The sequence below is a fragment of the Pyrgilauda ruficollis genome, unplaced genomic scaffold (genome assembly GCF_017590135.1).
Source record: "Pyrgilauda ruficollis isolate IOZ18807 unplaced genomic scaffold, ASM1759013v1 scaffold383, whole genome shotgun sequence".
Taxonomy (NCBI): domain Eukaryota; kingdom Metazoa; phylum Chordata; class Aves; order Passeriformes; family Passeridae; genus Pyrgilauda; species Pyrgilauda ruficollis.
The window spans coordinates 35221-49701 of record NW_024525301.1 but is presented as its reverse complement, the minus strand read 5'-3'; the positions used below and the strand labels follow the sequence as shown (position 1 = coordinate 49701).

The following is a 14481-nucleotide window of genomic DNA, read 5'->3' as shown; positions in this document are numbered from 1 at the left end:
GGTTTCTTTATTAGCCACTGGTGCTGCAACCACCATCTATGCAGTTGAGGCAGATGGTGACCCAAATACTGGGTTTGAAAAATCAAAGGAGCCAGGAGAAATACAGTATCTTATTAAATGGAAAGGTTGGTCACACATCCATAATACATGGGAAACTGAGGAAACACTGAAGCAACAAAATGTTAAAGGAATGAAGAAACTGGACAACTACAAAAAAAAGGAACAGGAAACAAAACGCTGGTGAGTATTTTTATAACGATTTCCATGTCGCATATTTTGGTAACAATATAGATGTTTTTAAGTGCCTGTACAACAGGAAGACAAAAGCTTTCCTAACACCTTATGATCCTGTAAGATTCTGAGCACACCAACTTTACTTGAGCACGTGACAATACTCACACATCTTGTAAAATCAGGGCTTTAAGGAAGCAGCTTCTGCACCTAAATTTTAATATGTGTGTTATAAATGAAGTTTTAACAAGATGAGTGGTGGGTTTTCTGGTTTTGTTTTAAATCTTAACTTTTACTAATTTTGTCATTGATTGTATTTTGATCAGAGTTCTTTGGGACTTGCTGCAGAGATTAAAAAAAACCCAGAAATGGCTAAAGCACTCAAAACATTACAGCATTTAGTTATCTTGGCTCAAACTTCTGTCAAAGCCTCAGAACCAAGAAATTAAAAAATTCCTTACATTTTGGTGCTATGTTATGGTATTCCAGTTTATTAGTATGTTTAATATAATCTATGAACAGTGGTGGAATTTTTAGTGACTCAAGATAGATTCTTATAGTGAGCCATCTGTGCTCTTCTGTGAAAATACCGTGTGAAGTACGTTAACTGTATTGAGAACAGATACTGTAAATTATCTGCATGACTAGTATAAGATGTAGCTGATAGTAATTTCTCTTTATACGCTTCTTCAGTCATCAGTGATAACGTACCTAGGCTGGATGCAACACTTTTATAGCAGGAATTCCAGAGTTGTAGCTTTTCCAAAGTAGTTCTCTAAGTAGCATACTTATGGTGTTTACATTCAGAGCTTTAAAATTGCCAGATTTTCTTAATTTTAGAACTGCACAATATAGTAAGTGCTGCAAATGAATTCCCGTTTCAGGCTGAAAAATGCTTCTCCAGAAGATGTGGAATATTATAACTGCCAGCAGGAACTTACAGATGATCTACATAAACAGTATCAAATAGTGGAGAGGATAATTGGTACGTGACAAACTTCCAGATAGAAAACAGTCTTGCAAATATTACAAGTTTATTGCTTGCATGTTGAATTTATAGTTAAGAAATTTAGGTTATTAATATCCCTAGCAGCTTAAGGCAAAACCAAATCTTTGATGAAGAGAAAAGTTTTGTCTTATCACCTAAAATGAGTGCTTTCTTAAAATACAGAAAGAAAATACTGATCTGGTATCTCTGATGCGTTTCTGCAGCTCATTCAAATCAGAAATCAGCAGCTGGTTATCCAGATTACTATTGCAAATGGCAAGGTCTGCCTTACTCAGAATGTAGCTGGGAAGACGGTGCTCTCATTGCCAAAAAATTTCAGACATGTATTGATGAGTATTTTAGCAGAAACCAATCCAAAACTACTCCATTTAAGGACTGCAAGGTGAGTGTGTAATTTCAATGGATTTATACAGTTGCAATAATTTTTTTAAAAGCTGATCTATTTTATGCATTCAAAAATGCATATTATAAAATATTTTTGAATGCTGTCCATAACAGTGATAGCTATATTTATATATGTAGGAAGTATTACTATTAAGAATAGACTTTGGTGTCCATGCCCATGGCAGGGAGGTTGGAACTAGATGTTCTTTAAGGTCCCTTCCAACCCAACCCATTCTATGTTTCTATATTTGCTCCTACTTATTGCCATTCAAAGATCAAATAGTTTATTACTTTAATTTGTTTTAAAAGTAACCTTTGTGAATGAGTTCTTGTCATTTTTGTTGTGGAATTCAGATCAGCAAACTAATTTTAGCTTGCAAATGGGTGGATATTGTTATATGGCTTAGATGTTTGTTATGAATAAAGACTAGACTTGGTGACCAAACAGAATCGTACAGCCTTTTTGTTTCTATAAGAAGATGTATTGGTAACTTCACTTAGTAGCAGGACTGATGCTCAATTTGCTTTTGACAGATTCTAAAACAGAGGCCGAGGTTTGTTGCACTAAAGAAGCAACCATCTTATATTGGAGGACATGACAGTTTAGAGTTAAGAGATTATCAGTTAAATGGACTGAACTGGCTTGCCCACTCATGGTGCAAGTAAGTAGTCTTAAATTAGTCTTGCTGGTTTTAACTTGAAAGCATTTATAAATTTTGTTTGTTTGTTTGTTTGTTTGTTTTTTTAGAGGGAATAGTTGTATTCTTGCAGATGAAATGGGTCTGGGTAAAACAATACAAACAATTTCTTTTCTGAACTACCTGTTTCACGAACATCAACTGTATGGGCCTTTCTTGCTAGTCGTGCCACTTTCTACCTTGACATCTTGGCAAAGAGAGATTCAAACTTGGGCTCCTCAGATGAATGCTGTGGTTTACTTAGGAGATATAACTAGCAGAAATATGGTGAGTATTTCTTTGTATCATTGGAAATATTAGTGGTAAATAAGACTCACTTCATGTTCCTGTCTTATGCTAATCTCCAATATTTTGATTTGGAATGAGCAAATAATTATTTGAAACATTGCATGTGGTTAAAATGCAGAATAAAAGTATAAATTTTGATCTGATATGAATGAATATGAAAAATTTCAATATTGCTTAATAATAAAAAGGATTAAAAATGCAACCTTGCATTTGAAAATAAATTGTCTTTTGTCATGCGATTATTTAGGTGCATAAAATAAATATTTAAGCCAAACAGACATAATATTTTTCCTGAAAGGAAGACTATAAGGAACCTTATCCATTAAAATTTGCAAACAAACAAAAAAACCCAAACAAAAAACCCAAAACACACAAAGAAATCCACAAAAAAACCCAACCAAACAAAAGCTAACAAACACCCCATCACTACTGTTTAATAACTTTAAGAAAAAAAGCTTCACGTGTTATGTTCCTTGTTCATGATCAGATTCTTGTATGTCACTTGACATCTATATCGCTATAGTACCTGAAGTCATCCTGATCAATAAGACCATTTTTCTCTAGCTTATATTTTTCTTGATTTTTCTTCTAGATAAGAACTCATGAATGGATGCATCCACAGACCAAGCGATTAAAATTTAATATACTTCTAACAACTTATGAAATTTTGCTGAAGGATAAGGTAATGACCCTTACTTTTTCAGGGAGATAGAAATAATTTGTAGAATGTAAAATTCCTTTAGAGTTGGCACATATTTAGGTTCTGGGCTGTTAAATGGATGGGGGAGTATGACGGCTTTACTCTTGGAAGTATGAAAGTTGTTTTCTTTAAGCACTTTTAGATTTTATGTGTGTGTGGTTAGACTTTCTGCCCCCTCTGTTAACCCACATATCAAGCGGGTAAAACTTATTTTTCTTCAGTTTGCTTGTACTTCACATTGTTACCAAAATCTGTAAAAATAAAACTCCATAACACCAATGTAGCATGAAAAAGCAGACATTCTTTATTTGGCTGAATGCACGAGGGGATATCTCCTCTGAAATACATGCTTAGTACTGGAAACTTGCTATGCTATATTTTACATACATATTCATAGGTTTTCCCAGAAGAAACATACGTATTATAATAATTCCCCTGAAGTTATTAACATATGTTCCCTCCCCTTTATGCATGTGTTCTCTTCTGGAGCTCTCTGCCATACCTGATTGCCTGGTGAACTAGTAAAAGTTGGCACAACTGGGCTGGTTGCTTTCCAGCTCTTCTTCCTACAGAATAAGCATTGTGTGGCTCCATAGGGCAAGTTTTTTGAAGAATGAGCATTGTATTAACCCACCAGCTGCGAGCAATTCTTCATCTGACAACAACATTGCTGTAGTAATTTCTTTGCATCTCAAAATCTTTACTTTCCTGTTAGTCATCCAGGAAGTGAAAAAACAAACCAGTCCATAGCTCCAAACACCTGTGATTCACAACTCTGAAATTTCATGTTTTTTCTTGGTATTTGTGTGTGCAGTATTGCATATATTTATATTACTGCTCTCTTCCTGATGGTAGCATATAAAGTTATTGTTAATCCTAACAGCATATGATAATTATAATAAAAAAGTTCTGCTTGCTGACTTTCTATTTAAATTGTTTGTGCACGCTGAAAAGAAGAGAGTCAATAGTGGATTTATGTTGGGATTTTTTGTCAATTGAAAATGTAAAGATCAGCTTTTTGTCTTCTTCCTCACCCTAAGTATAAACTTGGTTTATACTTTCTTTTTAATCTTGGGATGCCTGCATAGCCTTTTGTTGAATCTAGCAAACATAAAACCCCTAATTAATATCAAAACCTTATAGGTGTCCTTTTCTATTAAAATAAAAGGACTGATGGTGTATATATAACCTCATGTAAAATGTCAGACATTGCATAATATATTAACTTGTATAATGTCTTTCCCTCTCCCCAATTTCTTGAAGTCATTCCTTGGTGGTCTGAATTGGGTATTTATAGGAGTTGATGAAGCTCATCGTTTAAAAAATGATGATTCCCTTCTGTACAAGACTTTAATAGACTTTAAGTCTAACCATCGTCTTCTTATTACTGGAACCCCTCTGCAAAACTCCCTTAAAGAGCTTTGGTCTTTGCTGCACTTCATCATGCCAGAAAAGTAAGGAATGTGATGGGGGGGGGGGTTTGTTTGTGTTGGGGGGGTATTGTAGTGATTGGAGAATCAATAAAGAATTGCATTGTGAAATAGTTTTAGTATTTTTTATAAAATAGATGCACATATTTTTCATGCTGCTCTGGATAAATTGTTTGGTAGCAGCTGTCACTTTTTCTGTTTTGGCAGTTCAGGAAAAGGGTGGATTGATGTATGGCTCAAAACCTTGAAAACATGCTTCATCTTAATTTAAAAGGAAAATCATATGCATTTGCTGTAGGGAAATAGAATGGAGCTGAGGATGTCATCTTTTCTGTGTTAGTACCATGAATGAAAAACTCAATGCCCAATATCCAGTAATTTATTCAGGCACATGGTGTGATTCTTGGGGTACTCCTGTGCAAGGCCAGGAGTTGGACTTTGATTATCTTTGTGGGTCTCTTCCAACTCAGGACATTCCATGATTCTATGATTCAGGCAGCCAATTTCCCCTTACAATTTGCATAGAATAGGTTGACATTATTCTATACTGACCTCTGTTTATATTTGGAATGATTAAGAGTACATCTTCCTTTCAAATATCTTGTAAATACAAAGCATGTAGCTCAAATTAATTTCGGTGCTATGCATTGCATTGACTTCTTCAGAACCTTACAAACAAAACCACTAAGTTTGTTGTCAGGCACCTATTCTTCATTTGATCACAAAGTGCATTCTCTTAGTCTGTTAGCACATACCAGAGGATAATCACATTTCAGCTAGTCCATACAAGCTGCAAAAGGTATGTGGTCTACTCTCTTGCACTTCCCCCAGCTATACAACTAATTTTCATGCTGCTCTTGAGAAATATAATTGAATTTCTATATCCTTCTACCTGTGTTTCCATGCAAAAAAGTAAAATGTTGTTTTCACTGAAGAAATTAAAATTTAGGACTTTGTTTTGAATTTTCATTCTGCAAAGGTTTGTTAATTTCTATTCTCCTATTTGCAGACAAAATATTTGGAATTTCTTGTGAGATGCAAATTCAGGAACTTATTTAATAAAACAGAGGGGAGTAGTGAAGAAGTCTATTTGTGTTTGTGCACATGGTATATTTATGGTCTTTGTGTGTCTGTGTTCATGGTATGTCATTATGTTACCTTTATTCTTTCTATGTTGAAGGTTTTCTTCCTGGGAAGATTTTGAAGAGGAGCATGGCAAAGGGAGAGAGTGTGGTTATGCAAGTCTTCACAAAGAACTTGAACCATTTCTGCTGAGAAGAGTTAAAAAAGATGTAGAAAAGTCTTTACCTGCTAAGGTTGAACAAATTTTGAGGATGGAAATGAGTGCATTGCAGAAGCAATATTACAAGTAAGTAATGACACTTTTTAATTCCTGCTATTTTAATGAAATCTCTATATAAAAATTACTGAAGTGTAATAGTTTTCATAATGCAGTTTTAACTGATATTTTGAGAGCTTACATCCTTCATATTTCCACAAATTTATAGAAATTACTACCATTGTGCACATTCTGTATCATAGGTGGATTTTAACCAGGAATTATAAAGCCCTGAGTAAAGGTTCAAAAGGCAGTACCTCGGGCTTTTTGAACATTATGATGGAACTCAAGAAGTGCTGTAACCATTGCTACCTCATTAAACCACCAGATGATAATGAATTCTATAATAAACAAGAAGCCTTACAGGTAATACCTTAAAAAAAAAAAAAGTTAAGTGATTTTATCTCTAATATGCATGCAATCATTGTATAGTGTTCTGTCAATTTATTTGTTCTTATTAAATTATGTTAAGAAAGACCGAGTTCTCTATCAAATGTGCATCCTGGGTTTTACAGGTAAGTGAATTGATTACCTTTCTGTTTGTTTCTTAACTGGAACTGAATAATTGAGAGATCAATACTAAATAGAATATCCTTGGCTTGAATTATGATCAAAATAAAAAGGAAATAGTTTGAAATAGTCTGCATTTTCAGACTAAATAAACTGAAGACCTATTTTAAACCCAGAATAAAATAAAACAGTTAAATAAACAGATAAATTGAATATAAATGCAAATGTATGTGACTGGCAGTGGTACACCAACAATCCATGTGATAGCAGAAAGTAATCTGCTGAATCTCTTTAAGCTCAGTCTACTTGTTTTGTTGTTATAAATGAAAGCAATTATAGCATCACTACCAAAGATGGTCTGTGATTGTGTCGTGGGTTTATAGTTTGGGTTTTTTGTAAAGGTTAACTAATCTTTGTACTAAAACTGTTGAGAACCACAGCAACAAATAAAAGGACTGTTATAATTGATGCAGTTTATAACACCATAAATGTTTTGAAAGATCAAGGGGTTTTTTTCTGTAAACTTTGAAGTTTATAATGTAGAAATTTTCCCAAAACTACTTGATTGAAATCACAAGTTGTTACTGCACAAGCTATTTTATATCATAAAATGCTTTTCAAAGCTAAAGGATGTTTTCAACTTGGCATACTCTAACTACTCAAATTTATAATTAGTCTCATCAGAACTGTTCAGCCATTATTGCCTACTTGTAACAATGATTTCCTTGGCTCATCTGATTAAACTTTGTTAGCTCTAATTATGAATGATACATCCTTCTCATTTCTGGCATAAAGAATAAAAGCACTTAACTCCCAATTTTTTATTCCCCAAAATCTATCCTGAGCCTCTTCAGCTAGAGGCCTAATGATTTCAACATTAAATTCAGCATGCCACCTGAGTTTCTGTTCTAATTGTTTCAACTGGAGCTGACAAGGTTGCACATCGTAACCCTGCTAAAGCATGTTGACTTCTATTAACAGGATTTCTCTCACTTTCATCTTGTGAGAAAAGCTTGACTGATTAGGCATTGTTTAAAAATACTTAGAGGATCAAGTAGCAATGCTTAGGTCTGTTCAAAAGACAGAAGGTGAGGAGCAAGTAGTGCTAAGGTAGTGAGGTAATCTCGTTGTTTATTTGGTGGAAGAGAATTTGAGTTTGCACTGTTACTGCTCTAACTCATAGCATAGTATATTTACTTAACATTTTAATGAAATGTTAAGCTGCTGTTTTATGAGCCAGAGCTGAGAAATGCATTTATTTGAAAAACATGCTAGTCGGTACCCCTGTTGATTTCAGTTAGAGCACTTAAAGCTTTCATAATGAGTTTTTACAAGATCAGGACTGACTAAATGCTTATACAACTTTCATGTTCAGTTAATGAATGTCTAGCCATCTGCAGTGTATGTTAGTGTTGAGGTGAACTTACTTTGTGATACATGCTTTCTTGTCTTGTAGCATTTAATACGTAGCAGTGGCAAACTAATCCTTCTTGACAAGCTACTGATTCGCCTACGAGAACGTGGCAACAGAGTACTGATTTTCTCTCAGATGGTGAGGATGCTAGACATCCTAGCAGAGTATTTGAAGTATCGTCAGTTTCCCTTTCAGGTAAGAATTTTGCTGGTAGTAGTCAAGAAGCCTTGATTTTTACCATTTTATCTTTTAAAAAGTGTCCTTTTTGGAGAAAGATTTATGAAAGTTTAATTTTTCTGTACAGTGAAAGACTAGCAATTACTATATGCCTAATAGTATTTTGAAATTCAACTGATTAATTGGAAGTGTTACATTATTCTTATTTCCCCCTCCAATTGGTTTGGCAATTGAGAATTCAAGTTGCTCCAGATAGACTATAGTAGGAGTTCCTTTTTAACTGTATCATTCAATCTCTTTAGAGACTTGATGGATCAATAAAAGGGGAATTGAGGAAACAAGCCTTGGATCATTTTAATGCAGAAGGCTCAGAGGTATGGTTTAAGTGGGTGGTTGTTGTTTTTTTAATCTACTCAGCTTTGTTTTTTTTCCTTCTAGGAAATATAACAAATGTTGCACAAAAACTGAAGATAGTATAAAGTGAGGGATGTATTAGGTTGAGATTCCATTGCTGTTGCAGAGACTATAAGGTTTACAAGCCATGCAACAACAACAACAAAAAAAACCCCCAAATTCAACCAACCAAACAAAACTTTAAAAAGCTAAGAGGAGGTTCAATAGGAAACAGAATTTATGAAAATGGTATTTATAACTAATATAACTACATAGTTATATTTTTAGATTTTTCTCAGTGCTCTTTAGCAAAGTAATTTTAAGTGCTGTTTAGAAACGGAAGAATTTAATTTGTTGTGTAGGACTTAGTCCTTCAATTTTTATCAGAGCACTGAACTTTAACACAAGTTCTTGACATCAAATGCCTACTTAAGCAATGGGCAGAATTAAGTTGTGTATATCCTTGCATAAAGAAAAAATATCTTGAATAGCTTTAAATCTGGCTTCTGTTATCTTCATTTGTCACCTCTTATATTCTTGCCATGGAAGAAACTGAAGAACTGATTTCTAACCATTGTTTGTGTTCCACTTAAGATTCCTGGTTTATTTAGGTTTCCTATTATGGAAGCCATTCCATGCCTTTGATAATCTTAGGTCTTTTTTCCTATACTGACAGGGTTTTTCAGTAATAGAAGCATGGCATTTGTCAGTTGCTGCTGAACTTATGTTTCTGTTATGGTTGAGGAGGAAGGACTTCATTTCATGACATAAACTTCAGATATTTTTTAAATATAGAAGTTAGTTCTGTTTTAAATTTCTAGTACAGACATATTTGCCTTTTTCTGGAATCCTTGTAGTTGTACTGTACAGTTTTTAAGATGAAGGGGGATCCAAATTTCACACAGTATTCAAGAATGAAGACAAACTATGGAGTTGTGCAGCAATAAAATTGTTACCTGTTTTATTCTTTATTTCTTTCCTAATAATAAATTTCATACCTTCTTTCTTTTAAAAAAAAATTTTTTCCCTTTTTTTTTTTTTTTTTTTTTTTTTTTTTTTTTTTTTTTTTTTTTTTTGCTAATACTGAGTTAAAGTATTCATGGAAATATTTACAACTCCAAGGACTCATTCCTTAGCAGTAATGGCTTCTATTAGCTTTGACTGTGCTTAAAACTCAAATTTATTTCCTATTTATCTTTAGTTTCATATGGTTTTTATTGCCTTTCTCATAAGATCCTTCTGTAGTCCCTTGTAGTTGACCCTGAATAACTCCATATCATCTGCAAACTTTGTCACCTCATTACTCATCTTATTTTCATATTCTTTATGAATATGTTGAAGAGCATTGACCCCAGCAGAACACTTTAGTTTTCTTTACAAAAAAACAGATGAACTTGGGCACACATGAGGCTTTAACAATAAGGGGTGGTGGTGGTTTTTTTGGCAGTGTTTTGCTTGATTTTTTTTCTCCCCAAGTGGCTTTTGTTCATCTTCTAGAGTGCTGCTTCCTTTAAACCATGGAGAAGCCGATACCTGTTCGCAAGAGAAGTTGATATCAGTTTGCTTTGTACTTATACAAGTTCTGGCTGGAATGGAGTTAATTGTCTTCATAGCAGCTCATATGGTGCTGTCTTTTAGATTTGTGATGTAAACAATGCTAATAACACACCAGTGTGTTAGCTGTTGCTGAACATTGCTTACATAGTATAAAGGCCTTCTCTGTTTCTCATTCTGCTCTTCCAGTGAATAGAGTGGGTGGTACACAAGAGGTTGGGAGGGGACATAACCAAGCATGTGGCCTGAACTAACTAGAGAGTTTCCATGCCTTATAACATCATGCTCAGCAATAAAAAAAGGTAGAGGAAGGGGTTTAGGGAGATTAGCCATCTTTTCCTTGGGAATTGGCAGGGCATCAGTCCTGCCTATGGGAAGGTGGCGAGAGATTACATTTGCATCACTTGTTCTGTTTTGTTTTTTTTCTCTCTTTTTCCACTTCTCCTTTGCTTATTAAACAATTTTTATCTTGACCCCCAAGTTTCCCTGCTTTCAGTCTTCCTTTCTTCTTCCCCATCCCACTGGGGGTGTGGGCAAGAAGTGATTGCGTGGTGCTTAACTGCCTATAAAAAATACTAGCTGGTCTAAAGAAAACAGTGGACTGATACTTGTTGAAGGCCATTCTGTGAGAAACACTTGCTGTTTCTCTCTCTCTGTCCCATGGCATCCACAACTTGCCTAGTGGATGAAAAGAAGGCAGTGGATGTAGTTTTTTCTCAATTTTAGTAAGGTCATTGATACTGTCCCTCACAGTGTTCTTCTGGACAAGTTGTCCAACTGTCAGATGAGCAGGTTCATGGTGTGCTGGGTGAAGAACTGATGGAAGGGCAGAGCTTAAAGGTTTGTAGTGAATGGAGCTACATCTGCCTGGTGACTATTCACTAGTGGTATCCCTCAGGGTTCAATTTTAAAGCCAGTCAGTCCTGTTCAATATTTTTATCAATGATCTGGATGCAGGAGTTGAATGCACCATTAGCAAGTTTGCTGATGATACCAAACTGAGAGGGGCTGTTGGCTCTCTTGAGGGACAATAGGCCTTGCAGAGGGATCTAGATAGGTTGGAGCATCGGGCAACCATTAGTGGCATGAAATTTAACAAGTGCCAGATCCTGTACCTGGGATAGAGTCATGCTGTGCACAAGTATAGATTGGGAGAGGAGTGTGTGAAAAGCAGCCCTGCAGAAAGGGATCTGGGGATGCTGGTCAGCAGCAAGCTCAGTATAAGCCAGCAGTGAGCCCTGGCAGCCAAGAAAGCAAACCCCATCCTGGGGGGCATCAAACACAGTAGAACCAGTTGGTCAAAAGAAGCGATGATCCTGCTGTATTCAGTGCTGATGTGGCCTCACCTTGAGTACTGTGTGCAGTTGTGGGCCCCACAACTTAAGAAGGATGTGAAAGTCCTTGAATGTATCCAGAGAAGGGCAACCAAGCTGGTGAAAGGGCTGGAAGGCATGTCCTGTGAGGAGCAGCTGAGGACACTGGGTTTGTCTAGTTTGTAGAAAAGGAAGCTGAGGGGTGACCTCATGAATCTCTACAGCTTCCTGGGGAGGGGAAGTGGAGAGGGAGGTGCTGAGCTCTTCTCCCTAAGATCCAGTGACAGGACACATGGGAGTGATTCAAAGCTGGGGCAGGGGAGGTTCAGAGTTGACTGTAGGAAGCATTTCTTTACTGAGAGGGTGGTCAGACACTGGAACAGGCTTCCTAGAGAGGTGGTCGATGCCCCAAGCCTGTCAGTGTTCAAGAGGCATTTGGACAATGCCCTTAATAACATGCTTTAACTTTTGGTCAGCCCTGAAGTGGTCAGGCAGTTGGACTGTATCGTGGTTGTCAGTCTCTTCCAACCAAAATAGTCTAGTCTATTCTATTCAAATAGCAATCCACTGGCTCTACACATGACAAACAACTTCTTGTATTACAAGTCTAACAAATGTTTATGATATACTTAAAGAAATATATGAGTTCATAGTCTGCTCCACAGAGCCTATAAAGAAGTATCATATTGGTTCTTTAAAGGAATATTATAGCTAATATATATAAAGCTATTTCTTCTTTTATAATTTCAGGACTTCTGCTTTTTGCTGTCTACCAGAGCTGGAGGATTAGGTATAAACTTAGCATCTGCTGACACTGTAGTTATATTTGATTCTGATTGGAATCCACAGAATGATCTGCAGGCACAGGCTAGAGCTCATAGGATTGGACAGAAGAAACAGGTACATGTGCTTCTCTTTTAAGTACCAAACCTGAAGGAAGAATGCATTATGTTAGCCATAAGCTGTCTGTCTGGCCCATCACAGTCCTCATGTATTTTGAGAATAACCAATACTTGCTTAAAATATCTAAAAATGTTAATATTAATGATTTGCCTTTTAAATATTTTTTAAAATCTCCCTATACAGAGAGATAGCACAGCAGCTGTAGTATATGGATGGGTAGGAGAAGTTGCAGACTTGCCCCACGTTTATTGGCATTGTATCATTCTAGAAAGTAACTGCTGTACTTAAGGCACATCCATTTTGCTTTGTTTAATGCTTTGTAGTTCTCTTTGGGTTTCTTGCAGAATACTTCAAGTAGTAATCAGACATAACACATTTCCTTGTGGCCATGCTTGCACTTAATCACAGAAACTTAGTGGAGAGGTCTAAGAACTTTTTAAAATATAATTTCTATAGAGACTGTGATAACATGATTGACTGGTTTCATATATGCAATACTAGTTCAGTAAGATTTAGATTTGTAATCATGGCTAATATTTCTCCCTGTTGTTGCTCAAGGGTTTTTTGTTAACTTCATCTGTGTATTTTTTCATGGGTAATTTGTGGGCAGGCAAATAAAACCTTTTTTGTAATATACATAGGTTAATATTTATCGGCTAGTCACAAAAGCATCAGTAGAAGAAGACATTCTTGAAAGAGCCAAGAAAAAGATGGTGTTAGATCACTTAGTAATTCAGAGAATGGATACTACAGGGAAAACTGTACTACATACAGGCTCTACTCCCTCCAGGTATATTTGTTTATTCTTTCATATTACCTTATGCTTAAGTATACCTGACTATTTGAGTAAAAATTCAAGTCATTTCACTTGGTTAATAAAAGGCAAAAATTATGTGGTAAGGAGTTATATGAGTAAAGACTGCAAAGTATATTGTCAATGTCATTTATTTTTTTACATATTAAAACTAGTTTTTATTTAAGACAAAAGGAAATTTGACTCATGGTCATAATAAATTGAAACCATTCACTTAGATAAAGTGTTTATGTGAAACTTTCTGTATTTCAGCTCAACACCTTTTAATAAGGAAGAGTTATCAGCAATTTTAAAGTTCGGTGCTGAGGAACTTTTTAAAGAACCTGAAGGGGAAGAAGAGGAGCCTCAGGTAAATGGAACAGTGCATCTACACTTGGTGGACAGAGAAACATATTAATTGTTTTGTTGTAAAGAGAAACTTCTGTTTCAGGAAATGGATATAGATGAAATCCTGAAGAGGGCTGAAACTCGAGAAAATGAACCAGGTCCACTGACTGTAGGAGATGAGTTGCTTTCACAGTTCAAGGTATTGCTCTGTTCCCTCCCTCTTTCCTTAATTATACTTTCCTTTATTAATGCTATTTTTTGTTCTTCTTTACCTATTTATCTTTCCTTCATTCTTACATTATTCACACATCATGTGATGGGTGAGCAGCTGGCTCATGGGTTGGGCAAAAAGGGTTATAGTGAATGGGGTGGCATCAGACTGGCAACCTGTCACTAGTGGGGTTCCACAGGGCTCCATCTTAGGCCCTGTGCTCTTCAACATCTTCATAAATGACTTGAATACAGGACTTGAAGGGATACAAAGTAAATTTGCAGATGATACAAAATTGGGAGGAGATGTTGACCCCCTCAAAGGCAGAGAGGCCCTGCAGAGAGACCTCAAGAAATTAGAGAAATGGGCAATCACCAACCATATGAAGTTTAACAAGGGCAAGTGCCAGATTCTGCACTTGGGATGGAGCAACCCTGGATGTATGGACAGACTGAGGAATGAGAGGATGGAAAGCAGCGCCATGGAAAGGGACCTGGGTGTCCTGGTTGACAGCAAGTTGAATATGAGTCAGCAGTGCCCTGGCAGCCAGGAGGGCCAACCATGTCCTGGGGGGAATCAGGCCCAGCATCGCCAGCCTGGCAAGGGAGGTGATTTTCCCACTCTGTTCTGCACTGCTGTGGCTTCACCTTGAGTATTGTGTTCAATTTTGGGTGCCACAATATAAAAAAAGACATTAAGCTATTAGAGAGCATCCAAAGGAGGGCCACAAGGATGGTGAAGGGCCTTGAGAGGAAGCCTTATGAGGAGCAGCTGAGATCACTTGGC

The 14481-nt window shown here is 36.2% G+C and overlaps 1 protein-coding gene across 3 annotated transcripts in view; it reads left to right on the top strand.

The window, feature by feature from the left end:
• Positions 1-14481, top strand: part of LOC121358344 (chromodomain-helicase-DNA-binding protein 1-like) — a 47383-nt gene that overhangs the window by 11542 nt on the left and 21360 nt on the right. For all 3 annotated transcript variants that reach the window (XM_041476448.1, XM_041476449.1, XM_041476447.1), the window contains 15 exons: positions 15-240; positions 1116-1216; positions 1444-1622; positions 2159-2286; positions 2373-2589; positions 3203-3292; positions 4574-4764; positions 5921-6109; positions 6283-6445; positions 8046-8198; positions 8483-8554; positions 12191-12340; positions 12985-13133; positions 13410-13506; positions 13588-13683. In XM_041476448.1, the coding sequence (XP_041332382.1) occupies positions 15-240; positions 1116-1216; positions 1444-1622; positions 2159-2286; positions 2373-2589; positions 3203-3292; positions 4574-4764; positions 5921-6109; positions 6283-6445; positions 8046-8198; positions 8483-8554; positions 12191-12340; positions 12985-13133; positions 13410-13506; positions 13588-13683 (2201 nt within the window). The remainder of the gene's footprint in view (positions 1-14; positions 241-1115; positions 1217-1443; positions 1623-2158; positions 2287-2372; positions 2590-3202; positions 3293-4573; positions 4765-5920; positions 6110-6282; positions 6446-8045; positions 8199-8482; positions 8555-12190; positions 12341-12984; positions 13134-13409; positions 13507-13587; positions 13684-14481) is intronic.